This window comes from Aythya marila, assembly GCF_965140915.1.
Source record: "Aythya marila genome assembly, chromosome: 8".
Classification (NCBI taxonomy): Eukaryota; Metazoa; Chordata; class Aves; order Anseriformes; family Anatidae; genus Aythya; species Aythya marila.
The window spans coordinates 12,252,290-12,273,056 of record NC_139049.1 but is presented as its reverse complement, the minus strand read 5'-3'; the positions used below and the strand labels follow the sequence as shown (position 1 = coordinate 12,273,056).

Here is a 20,767-nt window from a genome sequence, read left to right as displayed (position 1 = left end):
GAGAAAGAGCAGCCCTGCCGCCTGCGAGCCCCTCACACTGACAGCGGTTATCAGCCCCGCGCAGCGCTGCTGGGGAACCCTGCTCCACTTTGCTGGGTCAGAAAAGCTGCCTTATAAATCGTTATATGGACACTGTGTTTAAACTGGTAGCTGTGTCTGTGCTCTTCTCATGAGGCTGTTTTTCCCCCGTTGTCTCGGAGGTGGTGTGACTTCTTGCATCTCTTAGCCTTGAAGTGGTAAAGCTGTTGCCAGAGTGTGCCACCGGCCAGAAACACCCTGACCTTATTGTGGCTAGCTGCTTGCTGAGTTCTTCTTCGGGAAGATACTAGCAGTGCCTTTGAGGTGGTTGCCTCTCGTTTATGTTTCCATAACATTCGTGATGAAAATGAACCTTCCTGGCTTGGCAAGCTCAGTCTGACACCGATTACAGGGATGGGGTGTTCCCAAACTGCAGCCGAGGTACTGCCTTGGTCAGCCGTTCTCTTAACAGGGAAGAGGCAACTTCCTCGCTGGTAGTACCAAGTGGGAGAACAAATTGTCAGTCTGTATGAAGAAAAATAAGGTGATAATTCACCCAAACAGGAGAGACTGCAGATAGTGGTTCCCTAAAATGAATGGCTTTAATAAATTGGGGTGTTTCAGTGCTGTCTTGAAGTGTTCTTTTGAGCAGTAGAAAAACGTATCTGATCTTTAGGCTTTTAATTTTTCTCACCAAATTAGTTGTAGCTTGGATTTTTCTAAAATTTGAGATCTGCATTTGAGATCTGTGGCATTTTCTGTGGTTTTCTTCCTATTCCAAGTGAATCTTGTGTGATATCGAAAATACTTGTTTTGACCAAGCTGTGCAAAATGTGGGACAGACCTCTTACAGCTGTCCTGCCAGAAGTTGCTAGAGAACAGCCAAGTTTACCTGGTAAACATTTTAGGATGTGAGGATCTCTGCTTTCATCCAGCTGTGAATTCCCCAAGTTCCGCACCACTCCTTTGTTCTAGCACTGTGCTGGTTTTGAGGATCCTAGGAAGAAAAGCAAAACATTTACTGATGAGTGTGCCAAGATCAGAGATTCCAGGTCTCAGTAGCAACTGAAGTAGCAGTTTGTAGTGGTTTTTTGTTTGTTTGTTTATTTTTGAGGGTGTCAGTGTAAACCTTTTAAAGATACAGTTAATATCACTGAATGGTCACATAAGAACTGTGTTTGTTTTCTTATTTGTGACACCCTGCCACCTCAGGATGTGAACTTCCATGAAATGTAGCATTCAAGGTTTACTTTTTATCAGTTACAAAGATTAACATAAAGATGAATGTAATTGTGGTCTTAGTTAAACAGCATGAGTTCCTTAAGAATGAAGCGATACCTGCTGTAAAACAGTGTGTTTGCATTCAAAGCACCATTCTCCTCCAAACCTGTACCAAAATTATGTTGTCTACAGTCTCTCTTATCATTACTCCTGAATCCAAGTTTTCAGCTTGCACATCTCTGTAATTGAATCAATTTTTAATGCCTGCATCCATTGATCTGGCAGAAATGGAGACAGCTGCACATCTTAGCCTGAAGGATATCTTTGAGTAATAATTATCTAATCATCTACTGAATATTTAAAATTTCCAAGTAAAATTTGGACAGAGTGTCACTTGTGAAATTACTGAGCTTGTAGTGCAGGAATAATCTTAAAAACCCTTCTTGATGGACTCTATTGAAGGCATATGGGAATGCTGCTCTTGTGTGGAGTAATTGAGCTGGAAGTTGACTCTGAAATGCTGGAAAAAAAAAACAAATCCGATGAATGCTGACACTGTCATCACTTGTCATGTACATAGAGGCATATAAAAATTGTGGGAATTCCCATGCTGTGTGTGATCTGGAAGAAGATGCTTGTAGGCCCTTAGCAAAAGGGCCTACAGTTTTTCTGTGCCTCGGAAACCATGCAGGCTGATCAGCTGTGTGTGTGTGCATCTTGTGCCTTAACTTCTCTAACACCAGTGAAGTGTGTCCAGGTTTGGGTTCTGCTTTCCTCTTATGTTCGTCTTATTGCCATTAAATCCAGTGTCGAGCAGAAGGGTGTATGCTCCTTTAGCAGCTAATGATTTTTCCATTCCTTATTTGAAGCATGGCTCAAACAAAATAATGTCCCTATACCTCCTTAGGAAGTACCTGGAGAAAATATTTGATTTCCTTGGTCCCTGCTTGGTTTAGAGTTGTCACACGCTGTGAAGAATTCCACCATTTTATCTTTCTCCTGCAGTTTCTTTTTTTTTTCCCCCTTGTTTTTTAATCGAGAATGCGAGGCTTGCCTTTCCTGCTATTAGAGGTATACAAATGGGTTTGCTTAGTTGGATCCCGTGCTTTGCCAGCTCTGCTCTTCAAATTAGTGCTTGTGTTACGTCTTGATGTCTTTTTGATGTCTTCTGGAAAATGTTGTATTCTCCATCAATTATACAAGTTCTACAAACTATGTAGGTATTTATTATGTCATTGTTTCTCTAGAACAAATACTTTCATCAATAATGTAGGTAGATGGCTTAGAAATAGCTCCAGCAGGGCTCTAATTTATACTATCCATTTACCTGAAATTGCTTTTATTTTTTCTGGTGCTTCAACTCTTGTCATTGTACAAGCAATGAAATGGTTTTACCAGAACTTCACACTTTCAAGTAAGTTTGTCTGCTTTGAGTATCTAATGAGATGAGATCTCCCTGCAACCTAGTGTTTCTGTTTTGCTAACAAGGAAAAATCTGATAACGTCTTATAACAATATATTGGCCTCCTTCATGAAAACATCTCTAAATGATTGCAGTGGAAGTGGGGACCATGCTTGGTCCCCATTACCGGACAGTAACATGTGTTTGGTTTGCTGAAATCCCACATACACGTGTGCATTATCATGGATTTGCATTTTCTCTATCATGTTTCATATTTTTTAGGCAGGTTCTTTGGTAGCCAGCTGTTACTGACTGGTCTTGGGTGAAGAAAAGTATTTAGCATTCAGCTGGTGGTGGTGGAGTCACTTACCAGTTGTCTTGCTTACTGAGGTTCTTCTGAAGAGAGTGAGAAACATGGAAAAGATCTGGCTGCTTGGATGGGTAAACAACTGCTGTGTTTTTTGCTTGTACAAGTTGGACAAACCAAGCTTGACATGCTTCTACGAACAAACACGGGATGATGGCACAGGCAGAATTCGCCGGCACAGACAGTAAATCCAGCTCCCTTCCCCAAATGCCTGTTGTATTTGCGCCTCATATCCATCATACCAAGTGCAGGTAATGGATAAGCTGGTAGGTTTTTCCCATTAGCACCATTTCTGTAGCAACTGTGCAAATTTCCACATAGATGCAAGATGGTAGAAGTGAAAAATTAAAGGGAAAATAGTTGAAATGCTGACATCATAGGTGTTAGTGATGAGGATTGCTCTCATCTCTCTGAAAACTGGATTTTAAAACAGACTGACATAGTGTGTCATGGCTTGACAAAAAAAAAAAAGAGGTAAAATATTTTCAACAATATTTTCTTCCTCATTGACGCCAGCAATGGCTGTTCAGTGGGAGGGGTTTTGTCATCTTTCCCATAACTCTGAAATGTTTGCCTTTTTGTCCAGTCGTACAAAGGCAGCATGTAGTTGAGGCAGGTGTGTGTGCCTGGTCTTGAGCTGCGTGGGTTTGGCGGCTGTTACTCGGCAGCAGTTGGTCCTGCGTCATCTCTAGTTGCTAAAAAGCTCTCCCTAGGATGGCTGCATCGTGCTGCTTCTGCTTTGGCTGCTCCCCGTTCTGACTGCACCGCCTAACGTCTACAGAAGGTGACTCGGAGTTGCATGGATATTCGGGCTTGCTTTACATGCATGCGTGATATTCAGTGTTGAGGTCCTCAGTTTCAGTTTTCATCACTGATTTCTGTGCACTTTTGGTGTGTGAGTTGTCGTGGCTGCTGGTGACAGCTCCTGCGGCCTACTGACAGTGACGAAGAGCTCCTGTTGGCAGTTGTCATCTGGTTTTCAGAACTTGCCTGCACGCTGTTGCAAAGAAAATTGTACTAAAATCATTTTCCAAACTGTTCTGTGAAGTACTTCAGTTCTCTTCTGAGATGAAGTATGCTACCCATGTGGGCCTGTTTGTAGATTATCATTTTCATGTTCCTTTTCTGCTGGAATTTTCGCCGTTGTCTTATTTAAAACTTCATTTTTTATTTTTTAAAGGCAGAAAACTTAAACTGAAGCATAAAAAAGGCAACTTCTAGAGAATTCTCAGGGGTTATGTTGTGGTATTGTTGCTGATGCACAGTTTACAGTAATTCTTCCCTGTAGGGTGGTGTTTGTAAAATCCAGAAACAAAACAGAAGCGTGGATCTGGATACTTCTGAAAAGGATAGGCTGTTATGGATCCTGAAATTCATACCGGTGGCACTGAGAACACTGCTGGTGCTTGTTTAAGTATGATTCCTCCTCACAGCGTGGTGTCCATGGATGCATTCTTCCCTTGGTTCCCCTGATGCCATGCCTGTATATCTAACCCATAACAAAAATATTTTGCAAACTGCACGCCAGTTGATCAGCACGACATCAATCTTTTGCTGTTCCTTCTGTCTGCAAACAAAATGGATCGCTACAAGGCCACGCAGTGGGAGTCGTGGAAAAGCGAGCCATGGCAAGGTTGTCATCTTGTAGAACTGTGTCATTAGTTAGGCTGTCTGGCTCTAGTTTAAATCATTCTATTTATTTTAGTTGCTCTCTTTGTGCCTCTTGTTCATGGAAACAAATGTCAGTAGCTGCTGTCGTCCGAAAATGTCTCCAGGATGTGATTTCTCCTGCTTTGTGTGTTTGGGAATTGTCTTCTGGTTCCTGAATGAACAAGCCTGGATTTCTTCAAACATTTGAAGAAATGTTTCTTAAACAGGCTAAACTATTACCAGGCTTGAATTTTGGAGGGGGAGATAGAGGAGGGAGAAACTTTAATATACTCAGTGTACTTTCTGTGCTTACACCATTGGTTCCCGAATGCTTGTCCTCTTGGCATGTGTGAGGAAAAGCAAACCACACATTGTGACTTAAGATGTTCAGTCTGTTCTGACGGCAGCTGTAAAATAATAGCTAAATCCAAAGGAGTAAGACATTGCTCTGTGCAGTGTCCTTCCTAAAGAGCTACAAGCTGGAGTAGAGGCTGCTAGTGATCCCTGAAGCAAAAACCAAACCAAAACAAACAACTTGGGGAACTGGATAATGTGTAAGTAATTTTTGAACAGAAACTTGTTCTTACGCAGTAAAGTTATTTATTTAGTGAACGTGGCTTTTATCTTACAAGTCCCAAACTCCACTGGACAGAGCTTTTTGTCAAAAGAAAGCAGACCTCTTACAACCCCAGGCTGAACTCAAGTAGCACGCTAAACACATGTTCACATTTTTGGCTTACTCCGTTCGTTGCTTGCAGTGGCTCTTCTGTTCACTTCATGTTTGCAGCTGTGCACCGATGCTAGTGCCTTGTGCCGTGATATCTACCAATTAACTCTGGGCTACCAGTCGGTTGTCTGCACTGGGTAGAGCTTGTTTTTGAACGGCGGAGGTCAGAACAGTAAGCTTCTCCTGTGTGCAGTTCTTCCTAGAAAACTTTCAGCTGGACTTTGTTGCCAGATGATTACAGATAAAGCTGATAGTTGGTTGGTTTTGTTTTGTTTTTTTTTTTGTACTACAATTGGGTAACTGAGCAGTTTGTGTCCTGGAGAAAGAGCTTCTCCTTGATCTGTGAGGCTTTCTTTATCTCATCTGAGGAAATTGAAGCTATGGGATGTACCAGCTCCTAAGAGTGGAAGAGGCAAGCATTGAGGACCACAAAGAAATCATCTTGATAGTTGGAAATTGAGTAAGATACGATTGAGACAGAGCCTTACTGTCTATTACCTTAATGTTATCTCTGTCTTTTTATCTTACTTTTTTTCTAGAGCTCAGAAGTATGAGATGCACAATAGCAGCACTGTAACTTTGTTGTCCAGAATGTAAGCACACGTGATGGTGAAAATGATTTATATAGGTAGTGTTTGCTTAAAACAGAATGAGAACCTCACTTGTGAGAGAAGGGAATCTAAATTGAAGACCATGTTCCAACAAAGCATCATTTTGTACTTCAAACTTCATTGTAAAACCTGATAAAAAGGTTCTTCTGTTTGTGGCTGTTCTGTAGATTTTGATTTCATCTGTTGGAGCTTAAACAGCTGATATTACCCTGACTGTTGTGCACCAGCTGCTTAGGGAAGGAGTGGACGTGTGACACATCTGAGCAGCTGAGATGTATGAGGAGGAGGAAGGAGGTGCTTTGGGTCTGCATCAGGACTGTGAACCAGTGAAGGAAGAGCTCTGTATTACTGGGTGAGCTGCACTGCTCCCACAGGCACCATGTAACAAAATTTCTTTCAGGAACGAGTCTAGAATCAGCTATCAGCTCTGGCTTTGTTTATTTTAATACTGTTTTCCAGAAGCTGCTAAGAACCTGGTTGCAATATTCTGATTTTAAGCATAACTTCGAATTTTATTCACATTCCTTTGGTTTGTCCTCCTGCTATTTACACATAGCAAGTGTATCCTCCTGCAGCTTTCAGTTTGTTAGCATAAGCAAGATGAGGTCTCCTTGTTTCCCCGTCTATAATGGAGTCTTCCATCAACCTGGAAGCCCTTCCCTGCATATGTTTGGGTTCAAGTCTTTTAAAAGCTGAATGGCCAGAACTGCATGGAATAGAGCAGTCATTCTCTTATGAAATGCATCGGCTTGAGTATTTGTCTACAACTAATGCAAGCATTAGTCATTTCCAAATGATGTGCTGAGACTCGTACACATTTTGCAGGTATCATCCCAAATGATTCTGTAATGATTGAATTTTGTTCATTCTCCTATCTACCAGATGCTTTATTCCGTCTGTATTGTGTTGCTTTCCTCTATTTCTCAGTTATATCATTCTCCCAATATTTGTACTGGTGTTGCATATTGAATAACCTTTAGTAATCTCTTCCTAGTCTAATATTAATGTTCAAAATTATGCTCCTGTATCTCTGATTTCGTCATGTCATTATCTACTTGCATGTCTTCTACTGGAGGCTTTTATCTCAGTCCTCACTAGTTGTGGCAGCTTATCAAGTGCTTTGTCAAGATTCATACATCTGACTGGAGACTTATTAGTATGGGAAGTTTTAGCTCTGGGATTTGAGCTTTTCAGTGATAAATTTCCTCCAGGAGCATGGAGTTATATTGAGTTGCTTGAGCTTTTATTTCATTTCTACCGTGAAAGTTCCTATTTTTATCATTTTGTTATCTTTTATTACCTCTTAATACCGTCATGCTTGCTGAACACTGAGTTAAAAAGTGTGTTTAAGGCACTTTCATTTTGTTCAACACTACACACGTAGTATCCCTATTTTTACTCTGCAGAAACCTTGCTTTTCTGGTTTTAGTGCTTCCAGTGTAACACTGAAGAATATAGTTAGGAAGGTGCAATTCAGTTTAACTTAAGAAAATCTTCTTTCCATGTTGGATGCACATTTTGTCCTCTCCCTTATTCCATGCTGGCTTTCTGCTTAGTTGTGGGGCTTTTGTGTGTGGTGTTCTTGTTTAGGTGTAGGGTGTGTTTTGTTTTGAAACAGTTATCTCTGGTTTTGCCTTTTAGCAGTCACCCAGGAAGGTGATAAGTTTTCTTGCTATCTTCAGGCATGTTTCCAGCTTTACCTGTGTTTATGTAGCTTCTGTGGACTTTGAGAGGCCTGACGGGAGGTAATAAAGAGCAGTGGCTTCTGGGGCAGGAGGAGGTCATGCATTTCGCTTGAAGTCAAGGGAGTTAAAAGCTTGGTGGGTCGCTCAGACTGCCTTGGGTTTTTCCCTTCTGCACTACCTCTAATGTCTTGTTACTGCCATTCGGTCTCGTGCCGCTTCCAGAATCCCTCCTGTTGTGGAGCAGACAACATACAGCAAATAAGTGGAGTTTCTTTCCTATTAGGTAATACGTTCCTGTGCCAACACAGCCCTTACCTGTGCAGGTCTTCCAGGCATACTGAGGTGTGTGTGCACCAAATGCAGGGAAGAACAATGTGCTCAGCCCTCACCCCGATGGCAGGTGGTACGAGTTCAGGTATACCATGGTGACCGTCATGCCTGTGTGCCAGTGTACTTTGTCTTCTTTACGCAACCCTCCCCGGCGCCTGCGTGCCCCTAGGCTGATTTGAACCACTTCCAAGCAGAGCGAACTTGGGTGTGCAGCAGCTTGTGTGCAGCTGGGGGCACGCAGCACCACCGTACAGCAACATCAGGAACTTGCAGCTGCCGGCTTGGTACGGACCTGCAAGAGGTGTGCTGGGCATGCAAGGTGTTCGTGCTGCGGGTTGGGGCATCGGGATTCTCTGCATCGCTTCCTGGTCCTGTGCAACCCCACCGAGTGACAGCATCTGTACGGTGATCTGATGGGAACTGTGATCTATGTCCCTCTCAACAAAGGGAAGACTAAAAGGTATTTCAAAAATATGTACTTCAAAAAGATCAAGGCAAAAGTATTGGCATTAAAATAGCAGTATCTTAAGTGTTGCATGCTTTTAGTGTTGGATTTCTGTTGGTTGGGCTGTTTGTGACCTAGCAAAGAGTTTTGTTTCAAATTGCTGCACGGGAGTTGGGGGAGCACTCAGGAGCTCAACACCTAAAACCACGAGCACATCTAGGTGTTCATGTAAGGTGGAAATTTGTGTGCAGAATGCATAATTGCTTGTACCTACGTATGGTAAAAGGTATAGATTAATTGGCTCTCTGTATTTACCAAGTTCTAATCAGAAGGGTGGTGAGGCATCCCAGCTGCTGAAGTGGTTCCACAAAGTGATTCCAGACAGAAGGATGCGCCTTGGCACCCAGGAGATGAAAGCTTCTGTCTTGTGCTCAGTGATTAAAATTACTGTTAATTTAGAAAGTGCCAAGCAATGCTGGAAAAAAAAACACAACACAACACAATTCTTGCTAATAATCCAAAGGCTCAGATCCAGAATTGGAATTCAGTCAGTGGCTGCAAGGTTTCATTGAAGCATCTTGAGGGCTTGGTATGGAATAGCTAAATCTAGGTTGGCTGTGCTATGTGTATGGGAAATTGAAAACTGCAAAACCCAATATGTTTCTGTTCTTTGTTTTCTGTTCCTAGCTTTTTTTTTTTTTTTTTTTTTCCTGTAGTGTTTATCAAAATACCAGTGAGTTTCCATGAGCTCAGGAGCTTGATTGCGTCTTGAACAGGTCTTTTGGTCTTACAGTTCTTTGGTACCAAGTCTTTGGTAGTGGCTTTGCACTCTTAGTTGATCATAGTCCATGCAGGCACTTCTTTCTTTCATTGGGATTAGAGAACAAAACAAATGGCATTTTGTACAGACATTATGAATAATAGCAAAGAGGAAGTTGATCATCGTAACTCTTGACCTGTTCACTAAATCACACTGGCTATGCTTCCTCAAAGCTCTTCACAGTTCTGGATGTTGACCTTAGCAGCCATTTTTAATGTAATTTTAGGGTCATATTTTAAAATGTTGTTTGCACAGTGTGTTTTGAAAAACACACGAAGCAAAGTACTGTTAGAATTTGACCAATGCTGCGACAAGAATATCCCTGGATTCTGCACTGGAAAGGATTTGAGCTCAGGTGTCCTGTTGGGCATCTTGCTATAATGGTCCCCAAATACTGCCTTGGGTGAAGGAAAACTGAAAGCTGTGCCTGCTTAGTCTGGACATTTTTGTTCTTTGCATATGACAAATCTTTTTTTCAGTATTTTTGGGTTGCTTTTTACTATATGGCATACATGGCATGAAGAGATAGGAAGGTATTGCCTAGGGCATCCAACAGCCCAGCTTTCAGACTGGCTTAAAAGCACGTCTCATGCTGCCTATAAAACTTTGAGTTCCACATTCATGAGTGCCTTGGTGTTCAGAAAGGCATTTAAACTGAAGAGGAGAAAAACTGCAAGTTCAATTTAATGTAATTCAGTTTTTCTAATCGGATATACTGGGCACACTGACAACAGTGACACCCACTGCTGCAGCCTCAGCAGTTGTTTGTTTCACACTGGCGGCGATCACTTTCTGCTAGTGCTGTTCCTTGCTTGTAGTGGTGGGGAGCAGAAGGGTGCATACCAACCTAACTACTTGATTATTCCACTGCTAGGATTTTTATTTCTCTTGAATGAGATACCGATCACAACTGTTGTCTCAACTCCTTATCCTTACGGAAGGAGCATGGTGCTCTCAGATGCAGTGCAGCTTTCCTAAGCACGCTCTGCTAATGTGGTGAGTTCTGGAACTTTGCAGTTGGTAAATTTGGTAAATGCTGGTTTCTGGCAGCCCAGAGCTAATTCTGCCCCTCTGCTATGTATTCACAGAGTGGGAAGAGGTATTTGTAAATGATTCAGAGGTAATGTCATAAGGTAGCAATGGGCACGCAATCAAGATTGCACGGACACCTTTTGATGATACAGCCTAGTTGGCAAATGTTTTATTTTTGTGATCCCAGCCTCTTTTTAATGCAGGGGTTTCTAAGTGATTTTCTTATTATTTTTTTTTTATATACTTACGCACCTCATGGTTCTAGCACTCCTGCAGGAGTCTCAAAATCTGAGCTTCAACATACTCTTATTACACAAACCACAAGAGGAGTTTTAATGGCAGGAGACAAGATGGGCCACTGAATCCCGTTCATAGGCACTTTCTTTAAAAGTACCAGTTTTGCTATGTCATAACAGAAGCAGATAGCGTGCTCCAACTCCATTGACAGAACAAACAAGATTTGTTTTGTTTTGGCTGACAGGCTGAGGGAGTTGGGGTTGTTCAGCCTGGAGAAGAGAAGCTCCAGGGAGACCTCCCAGCGGCCTGGAGGGGGCTGCAGGGAACCTGGGGAGGGACTCTGTCAGGGAGCCTAGGGATAGGACTAGAGGGAATGGCTTTAAACTGTAAGTGGGCACGTTTAGATTAGATGTAAGGAGGAAATTCGTTACTGTGAGGGTGGTGAGGCCCTGGCCCAGGCTACCCAGAGGAGCTGTGGCTGCCCCAGCCCTGGCAGTGCCCAAGGCCAGGCTGGATGGGGCTGGGGGCAGCCTGGGCCGGTGGGAGGTGTCCCTGCCTGTTGCAGGAGAGGTGGAACTGGGTGGGCTGCAAGGTCCCTTCCAACCCAAATCATTCCGCAGTTCTGTGATTCCAGGAAAAGTTAGCTTTCACTTTTCCTTGGTTAGAAACACTTCTCCCCAGTTCCTTTTTACCCCCAGGGGAAGGGAACAGAAGTATCAGTAAGACAAGGGTGTAGCCCTTTGCTTAAGGTTGGTGTTGTATGATACGTTTATAGGCAGTGTAGTAGGATGACGTTGTGCAAACTGACAATTTTCTTTATAATGAGTGATTAAAAACATGAGCTAAAGGTTAGTTTTTCAGTAGAGAATAAGATTAAGTTGGGACAACAAAACTGTTTTGGACATTGGGAGAGCCTGAAAGTGATTTTGGAGAACTCATATTTCTGTCCTCTGCTGTCACTGGATGAAAGAAAATTATGACATGTTTTAGAAACCATTTCTTTGCTTTTCTGTTCAGTAAATGAACAGGGTATGGAAAAGAAGCATGGGGGAGCTAGAACTGTGCTGTGTGAGATGGTCTGGCAGGTAAGTTGGGTAGGAAAGGAAGACGGTGACAAAAACAGAGTTTGCAAGCCAAACAGGAGTGTTTGTTTTTTTTTCCCTTTCTTATGGACTGCGCTTAGAATTTAGCTGGTATTTTTAATGGAGGTAACATAATCTTAATTACAGTGTATGGGCTGGGAGTATAATGATAGAGAGGCATGTAGTGTTTTCTGTGTTGTGAATCAGATCAGCCCCATCAAAGTTTCTTAAAACAAACAAACTAAGACCCTAGCATGTGTGTGGCTGTTCCAAGCTGTGGAAGTGTAGCACAGGGTAGGTCAGACAAGGACTACTGCTACCCAAAAATACCTAGCAGCTGTAGTGTTTGGCTGGAATTCACAATTGGTTCTCTGTTTCAGTTGACCTCCTTTGTGTATTGCATTCTGACAATGACATTTTAAAGTTATTGCTTTTATTTTATTATTTAAATATTGCAGCTTCTTGCCTTCCAGGCTTGTTTGTCTGATATAGCTGTTTTGTCTTACTTGGAGACAGAGGTTTTCAGATGATTTTATTTGTTTCGTGATATAGAGGTCTTAAATATCTGATGCAGTAATACTTTCTTCTTGTCATGCCATATTGCTCAGCTACCTGTCACTTAACTTTACCATTTATCTTCAGCCTGTGTAACAGTCCTGGAGTCAAACTACAAACCAAAAGTGAATTTCAAAAATAACAAATTCAGGAGCAGTCACTCATTATGAACATACACCTATGAAAACTGTTGTGTAATCTTTCTCACACTAGAGGGCACTAGCATCTCATGAAATTTAAGCCCAAGCCAATTTTTGTTCCGTCTGTTACCCGTACATATTGTGTAGTCTTACTCTTTTCATGTAGTGTATACCAAAGACTTCAATTTCTTCATGGCCTTTTCTTTGGAGAAATGAAAACTGAAAGTATCCTTGCAAGGATGCATCAAAAGTTAGCGTGTGGGATTTTCCAGTGTGCATGCACGTGTCTTTATTTCCAATTGGTAGTTTGGGTAGCTCGTGGACAAAAAGGTAAATTCCACTTCTATTCTTAAATTATGATATTATTAATGTGATAATTTTGGATTAAAGCTGATGAATAGGTGTTTAAGATAAGGAATCATTGGATAACTTCTTAGAGAAGCTGTATAGTAGAGGTAACATCTGTAATATACTTCTATAAAGTTTGTTATCAAAGGAAAAGAATCATACATGAACTGTGCTGCAGGCCAAGCTTTGTTGGGGTTAATGCATATGTTTACATGTTGATACTTGGCACATAGAGAAGAGTATAGAAAAGAATATGAAGGCCTATGCTAGCAGTAAGAAGCTGATTGCCATGGAACCTTCCGTTGTTCCTCACACATTAAGCAGGTAATTGTGGAATATGCATCTGAGGCTGCAGCACACTGAGGCCCAAACATTTTGGGAGTTATTTTTTTTTCCAATGTTGAATCTTATTTAAAACGCTTGAACAAACTGCCTTCTGATCGACTTTTTGTTCTTGTAGGAATGATCATTCAGTTGCCTTGGAGATGATCCTTCTGCTGTAAATGTAGGGACGAGGACTAATGGTGTGGGCAGGATGGATCTAATGAACGGGCAGTCAAGCAGTGTTAATATTGCAGCTACTGCTTCAGAGGTAAGGATTGTAAAACTCAAGAGGTACTGAAAATCATAAATACTCAGTTCTTTAAATGTACCCAAAAGTAATCTTTTCTTTTAACAGGTCTGGCACAGGAAATTCATGTTTAAACGGATATATTGGTTTTATGTGCCCCAGTTTAGATGTGAATAGAGTTCTGACCTTTGTATACCAACAGAAAGCATGAACTCACATTTACAGCCTTGCCATAGCCAGTAACTGCCTTTTCTGTGCTCTTTCCATCACATCTAGACAAGGAAGCTTTTCTTTTCAAGTTTTAACAATAATAGATGCTCTTAGTGCACTAAGCTGGGCTGGCAAGGCCTGTGGGAAATGTTCTCGCCTTTGACAGGTAGCGTGTGCGTGTTGGGGCAGTCTGACAGTGATTTTTCATATTTTGAAGTTAATGTAATTTTCCATTTGCCATCTACTTATTAAGTGAGTGGGGGGGAGGTAAGTACCAGAAGGTTTTGATTTTTTTTTTTTTTTTTTTTTTGCCAGTGAGGATCTGTTTGAGAGTCTTAGCACTGATAGAGGGCTTACAGGATCTGTTTTTTCAAAACTCCTGCAAATCACTCCCTCGTTAAGTATTGTTTTCTAATGCCTTGTATTACTGGAATGATGGGAACTTAAAATCTGCCCTTAGTGTATTATGAGTAATATTTCCAGATGCACTGTTTCTCTTTAGGGTGGCATGCCTTGGCTTGTACAGATGTACAAAAAGAACCAAAGCTTTCTGCTTTGAAAGACAGTTATTTTACTGCTGATTAATATTTTCAGGTGTTTTTTTTTTTTGTCAAATTGCAAATGTGTTCTTAACACGGTAGACTTCATTTTGTCTTTTTCCCCTCTTTTATTTAAAAGACAATGTTCGTGAACACTGCAAATGAGAGTGACACAAGCCACAAAGTCCTGAAAAAGGTTGCTTCCTTCAAAGAATATTTGAGCCTTGAAGATGTTCATTTCATATGTGTATTACAAATCTGTTTTAATAGTAGGGCTGCATGTGTGCTATGCACTTGTGCGTGTGGATGGGAATGGAAAGTAGTCCAAACAAGGTGAAAGGAATAGTGTTGTGTGATTGAAAAGAATCAAGTATCTCCACCAATTTCTCAAGTATTGTAATTCCCTTAATATGAATTGTTGAATTGGCACTTGTTGGCACGTAACTGGAAAGGTTTCGTAGAGGAAAGCTCTCATCTTACTCAACAGGAGTCTTGACTGTTTACGTGTTGTCTGGTAAAAATTAAGTAAAATACATTTAAAAGTTGGGATTAGGAGTGTAATAAAGACGGGACATAAATCTGCTTTCAGCAGGTGTCTTTTTTTTTTTTTTTTTTTTTTTTTTTTATTTATTTTTTACTAACTGGGAAATGTTTCTGAAAATGTAGTACAATGGTTACTGAAAACACACATCTGATTTGGAGTTTTTGGTGGTGTTTCCAAAGCCATTTTTTTTCAGAGAGATGGTACTGTCAGAAGAAGCTCACTAAAACCGGACATTAAATGAGCATGAATATTCTTTATCTGTTTTTGCAACGAAAATGCTGAAATATGGACAAGAGTTTAAATTTCAGCTGGCTGAACTCTCAAGGAGTTCAAATGCACTTGTAGTAATTGGGAAGCCAAAGTCAAAATAAATAGTATAGCCATAAAATACTGTTAGGTTTTCAGGAGAAGACGTTAGAACAGGAGAACTGTTTGCCAGTATTGGTGACAGCGTGCTATCTATCTCCCCTTCTGTCTTGGCATCAGCAGACTTGATGCAGGATGTTACTGGAAGCACAGTGAAAATGACTTCCACGGTGAAAACGCTCGTTTGTATGCATGTTGTGCATATGACCCATACCCGTGATCTTAAGTTTAGAACATTAGCAGTAAAATTACAAGGACTGTCAGAAAGTGCCTACATTATGTGGGTCGAAGTCTAACGTTTTCAGCTTTTCAGGAGGTGTACACCCCTGCGATACCTCCTAGCAGGCGTTAGAGTGGTTAAGGATGTATCGGTCTCCAACATAAGACTGGTTTCTGGTTTGTGTTCAGTGTGCTTTGCTGCAGTGAAGTTGGAGCTCCCAACAAGGGCATGAGCACTCCGTGCATCACTGCTCGATTTCTCTCTCTCCAAAGTCTCCAAAACAAAGTATTAGCAAATCTGATGGGGGAGCTCTGTTAGCACTTAGGTCCAGGCTATGCTGTTGCTGAAGCTTATAGATGTTACACTGTACTTAAGGCAAGCATAGTGGCTGCTGAAGAAGTGTTAAAAGCTCATACAGTTACTGACTGTACTACTTGTGGTCCCTCATGATGCTTTTTGTTCATGTCTCATCTCATTTCTTCCTCTTAGTCAGGAGTTTGCTTTATACCAGGCTTCTGAAAGTGAGAAAAAAATAAGCAAACAAAAAAGGCTTAGCTTTACAGGTCTCTACAGGAGAGCGGGGAGCAGAAAAATTGCATGCTGCATGCATATTTCTGAGTTAGATACATCTGGGGCTCAAATGTGAGATGTACATCTGGATATGACATCTCAACCTCTGTGTGAAAAAAGTGTGATGACTGAACAGAATCTGTATACCAATGGAAGTGATTATTTGTAACGCAGATGTATTGTTTTCGTATTGAACAAAGTGTTAATTTTTGAACAATATTTGTATTTTTTCAAGGAAGCAAATACCTGTATGTTCTAGATACTGATTCATGAAATAATCTAGGTTGGATCTGGTATCTCTGCCAGATTTGAGTTACTACCATTTAAAAAACAAACAAACAAAACAAACAAACAAAAAACCCTAATTGTTATACTAAGCTTCTTAGATGCAAATGCATTCTTTTGGGGCAGACCTTGTCTTTTTTTCCTCATTAGTGATTTTTTCTGTAGTTCAGATTTTGATTCTTGTTGTTAACTTTTTCTCAACAAAACTGAAATTTAATTACATCCTGAAATACGTAAGGGTTGTGTATTGAGAAGTGCTTTTGAAGTCCGTTGAAATCAGATTGAGAGTCTTTGAATCAAGTGATCTTTGTTAGGAGACAATAAGTCCCGTGGATTTTTTAATTGTTAATTTGCCCAATAGAAAAAAATGTGATGTTAGAAAAGGAATTTTGATCTTGGCAGTGTAAAAAGATTACAAAACCAAAATATCATCGGTAGTTTTGTTTGTTTTTGCAGAAGAGTAGCAGTTCTGAATCTTTGAGTGACAAAGGTTCAGCGGAACTGAAGAAGAGCTTTGATGCAGTGGTATTTGATGTTCTGAAGGTTACACCAGAAGAATATGCTGTAAGTAATTTTTGTTAGTTGCTGTGTAATTTTTTCAATTTTCCCTACCCTTCCCCATTCCTCTATGTTTCGCAACTCATTTCCACCATTCTTGGGTTTCAAAAATGGATCCTGTCCTGTTCTTCATTGTCTATATTCTGGTTAATGTTGAGTAGTCTTTTGGGGCTAGGCTCTCCAGGCATTTTCATGTTATTGTGTGCAAAGTAGACCAAAGATCCTTTAAATCTGTATGATACACCATAATTCTGAGATGTGCATAGTAGCTGCAAGGATATACTTGATCTGAACTTGTTTTTTTTTTCTTTCTGGAGGTGTTTAATTTAATCCTTTTGATGGTTTGTTTATTTATGCTGATTGGTTTAATGAAGGTACAGATTCCTGTTTTTTAATACAGCCATTCCTGCATAATGCCCAGCCAGTGTCAGACACTGGCAGATGGTACAGCACATCCCAGCTGAAGTCGGTGACAATTTCTGATGACATTTAGTGGGGCTAGAAAATTTTCACTCTTGTTATGACAGAATAGTCCTGTATTAAAATAAGCAGTGGCATCATAAAAACTGTTTATAACCTCTGCCAACGCTAATAGGGAATTCAACTTTTTTTTTTTTTTTTTTTTTTTTTTTTTTTTTTAACTTTTCAGAGAAGACCTCTTATGACTGGCTTGTATATGGACTGTCTGGGTGGTGTTTTGGTTGTGTTACAGAAGACCCACATAAAATCATAACATTCAGTTGTGTTGCTGTTTCAACTCTTCTCCTGCAAAACAGCATTGGTAGTAGTTCTGTTGGACACCTGTTGGCTGTGAGTCAGTGTTGTAAATCCTCAGGATGAATCTCTTAGTCCATCACAGTATGGAAATATTTAAGCTCAATAGTAACAAATCAGCAAAACTTTGTTGCTTGTACATGTTCCTACTGGGACTAAACATAGAACATCAAGCCTTCCAGTTAATGGTCTCTGGTAGTACATTGATTGTAAGACTTCTGTTAGGAGTTATGCATGATAGAAGAAGTCACCTCTCAATCACGTCCTTCTCAGCCTTGGATCTTATCAAGGATTCTTAGTGCATTTATGATGCTCGCATTCCTCTTCAGGAGGGTGCAAAGCCCAAATCTATACATAGGTGCAGTTACAGTCAAAGATGACTAACTGAAATTCACCTGTTATATACTAAGAAAACGAGTTTATTTCAGGACTGCTCAGCATGCCCCAAACTTTGCTAATTCTTACATCAGTAGAGCATTGTCTTTTTTTTTTTTTAGGGGTGTAATGTTACAGAATAATCACTTTGATACCATCCAGAGCCAAAACCAGTGGGTGATTCTTACCCTACTCGCAGAGGTTAACAAGACAGATGGTCCCTCTATTCTAGTGATTCAAAAATCTTACTAGAAAGACTGTTCTCAAGCTCTGCCTGACACCGCATTCATAATTCAAGTCAATGTGTTGTCCTGAGTAGGATATTGATGTGTGGCAGTATATATCACAAAACATCCCCATTAAATTCATTCTGCTTTTAAACTATTGATAAAAATTTCAATTCATTATTAATGGCTAAATCGATCTTGGTGAGCACACTGAAAGTTTAAAGCAGCTAGATTATGAAGTGGTACCTGCAAACGAAGCTCTTCTTGGATAGCTAATGGGATTTATTCCTGACTGAGGTTCCAGGCACGTGGCTTGGGCCCTCTCTCTGCTCTGTTGTCAGTGAATCACCTCCTCCATGGGAAGCTGGTCTGGGTGTTTGCCAGCCTTTCAGTTTTATCTTAACATTTTTTCTGCATAAAGTAAATCCAAATATTTAGGGAATTTGGGGCTAGGGACTTCAATTCCACTTGAACTATGGTGTTCAGTCCAGAATAGCTACAAGTTCCTTTGAAGCGCTCTGCCTCGTAGCCAGAGGTGGCTGCTCTTGAGGAGCCAAGGAGCTCATGTAGTCTGTGTGGAGCTGCTGCCATGGACTTGGACAAAATAAAAAGGTGCTTTGTTTGGCATCTCCTTTCATAGGCCTGTTGCTCTCTTAAATGATCTCTCCTTTGCGGAAACTTTTAACTTTCATAAGTATTCTAAATATTACCTGTTATAAATGTTATCCGATTTTAATATTTTTAATAAAATCTGTAATGAAATCGAGAGTGTTTACTGTTACCATATTGGGCCTCAAACTAGGTACAGTTCCACTTACAAATACATTTTTTTTTAATTTCAACATTTCACATGATTATGATATGAACATACGATTGTAGTTTGGGTTTATACAACCTGGTGATTGCTGTTTTCTCAGTTTCTCCAAAAAGAAAACTAAATCTTTAGTCTCAGCCTTCTGGAGTATTTATTTTCAGGCCTTGTTTGCTGTAAACGGGTCTGAAATATATCTTACAGCATTTTAAACAGTTGAGCAAAATTTCCAGTAGTCAGTGAACAACCCTTGGGCAAGATTATAGTTAATTTCTTTTTTAATCATGTTTCTATACATGGCTGTACTTCCTAGTTGATATTTAGTTCTTCAGGTAAACTTACCTTATTTTTTTCACTAGCACTTGCTTAATTGCTGTCTTTTTGTGGTCATTCTTGTTGAATGTTGTGAAAATAGGTAAATTTGACAAAAACTTGGGTACCTTGGCAGAAAAACACCTTTGACTCATTGTAGTTGTTTTTTTTAATTGCTCATTTCCTTATTCTTCACATTCTTAGTCCTACCGTAATGGATAAGTGTAAAATCTTCACCAGGATTTCAGTGCTGATTTGAAGACAACCAGAGTGATACAGTATGGTCAAGCTCTTCAGGACACCAGCGTCAATGAGAATGCAAACGTGTGCTAGTGAGGTTTTCATTATAACAGTGGATTTGTACCTCTCAGCTTAGACATGGGATATGTTACCAGTTGCTTTCTCAAACTAGAAAAAGTTTCTAGCATAGTGAGAACTTCTGGTAAGAAGAGATGTAGTATAGACTACTGACATCAGTGATTTAACAAAGACTGAATTCTGTAACCAGTGGTAGATGAATACTGGTTTCAAAATAATATTATTTTTTTCAAGTGGTGAACTGAAAAATAAGTTATGGATTAAGTACTTTATGTGTGAGAGACAAGATAAAAAATAAAGCTAGTAAAACAGCAGGAAAAGTAAGTTGCTGCACAAGAGTTAGACAGCCGTCTAAATAATTGCTAGGTTGTTTTGGCTCATAGGAAAAAAGAATTTCAGTGCATAGATGCCATAAAGGTGAGAGTTAACTGATACAATCAACGTCAGCATTGGGAAGTCTCATCTCGTATCTGTTGTGTTGTGTTTTGACGAAAGCAGGTAACTGTGTACAGGTTGTTACAGTTATGCTGAGGACAGAAGAGCAAAAATCTGAATGGTATTTAGTTTAAAAGATACTGGAAACAGGATTCCTGCTGGTGGTTTTAGTGCCAGGCTGAGACACAAAGCTGCCTTCTCAGCTCTCGTGTTAGGGTTGTTCCTTGAAATCTTAATCTGTTCAGTCAGTTGGTGGGTGAGTAAGAGACAAGAGGGACTGGAAAAGCTATTGCTTGCTTACCAAGTCAAAGACGTCTAACTGTAGATATCGGTGATTTTATTTTCACATTCTTGCCTTTGGCAGTCACCCACCAGGAGCATTATGCCGAAGGTGCAGTTGGTGTGCCTTTTTGTGATGGCCTGTTGTTTGGACTCTGAGCAACTTTGGCATGTACTCCAACCCTTCCAGGGTTCTGTCTTGCACAGTGACAGCAGTGATTATTGTAATAAACATGTAATATTGCACTTACACTGTTATGAGCAACCACGTGTTGTAAGTTCTTTGTAAAGTTAAAGGGCCGTGTTGCAGCTGGAACAGGTGAGATCTTCAGGCCTAGCTGCTGCTGTTGGAAACGAATGTATGGTCTGCTATACATGCACAGAAAAAGCAAAGCTCCTGGGAAGATGTATTGAATGCCTGCATGCTTCGTAAACCTGGGGAAAAAGAATGCCATTCAGTGAGTATAAAGCAGGATATGTTTGTTTTCTGCAAGGGATTCTACAGACAGATTTCTAGCTGTAACTAATAGAAGTCTGTCTCTAAATACCTGCTTTTAGGCTGATCACTGCTCACTTCTTTATTAAACAGCTGAAAGCCACAAAGCGACTTGGTGCCAGCATTACCCACTGGTGCCTGGCCCTGTAGATGCAACCATTCAGCGTGTTTACAGGGTAGGCAGAGCCACAGTGAATGCTGGCCATT

General features: G+C 40.5%; 1 protein-coding gene across 3 annotated transcripts in view; it reads left to right on the top strand.

Moving 5' to 3' along the window:
- RALGPS2 (Ral GEF with PH domain and SH3 binding motif 2) overlaps positions 1-20,767 on the top strand; it is a 143,949-nt gene that overhangs the window by 33,666 nt on the left and 89,516 nt on the right. For all 3 annotated transcript variants that reach the window (XM_082766206.1, XM_082766207.1, XM_082766205.1), the window contains 2 exons: positions 13,131-13,262; positions 16,432-16,539. In XM_082766206.1, the coding sequence (XP_082622332.1) occupies positions 13,206-13,262; positions 16,432-16,539 (165 nt within the window). In that variant the 5' untranslated portion in view covers positions 13,131-13,205. The remainder of the gene's footprint in view (positions 1-13,130; positions 13,263-16,431; positions 16,540-20,767) is intronic.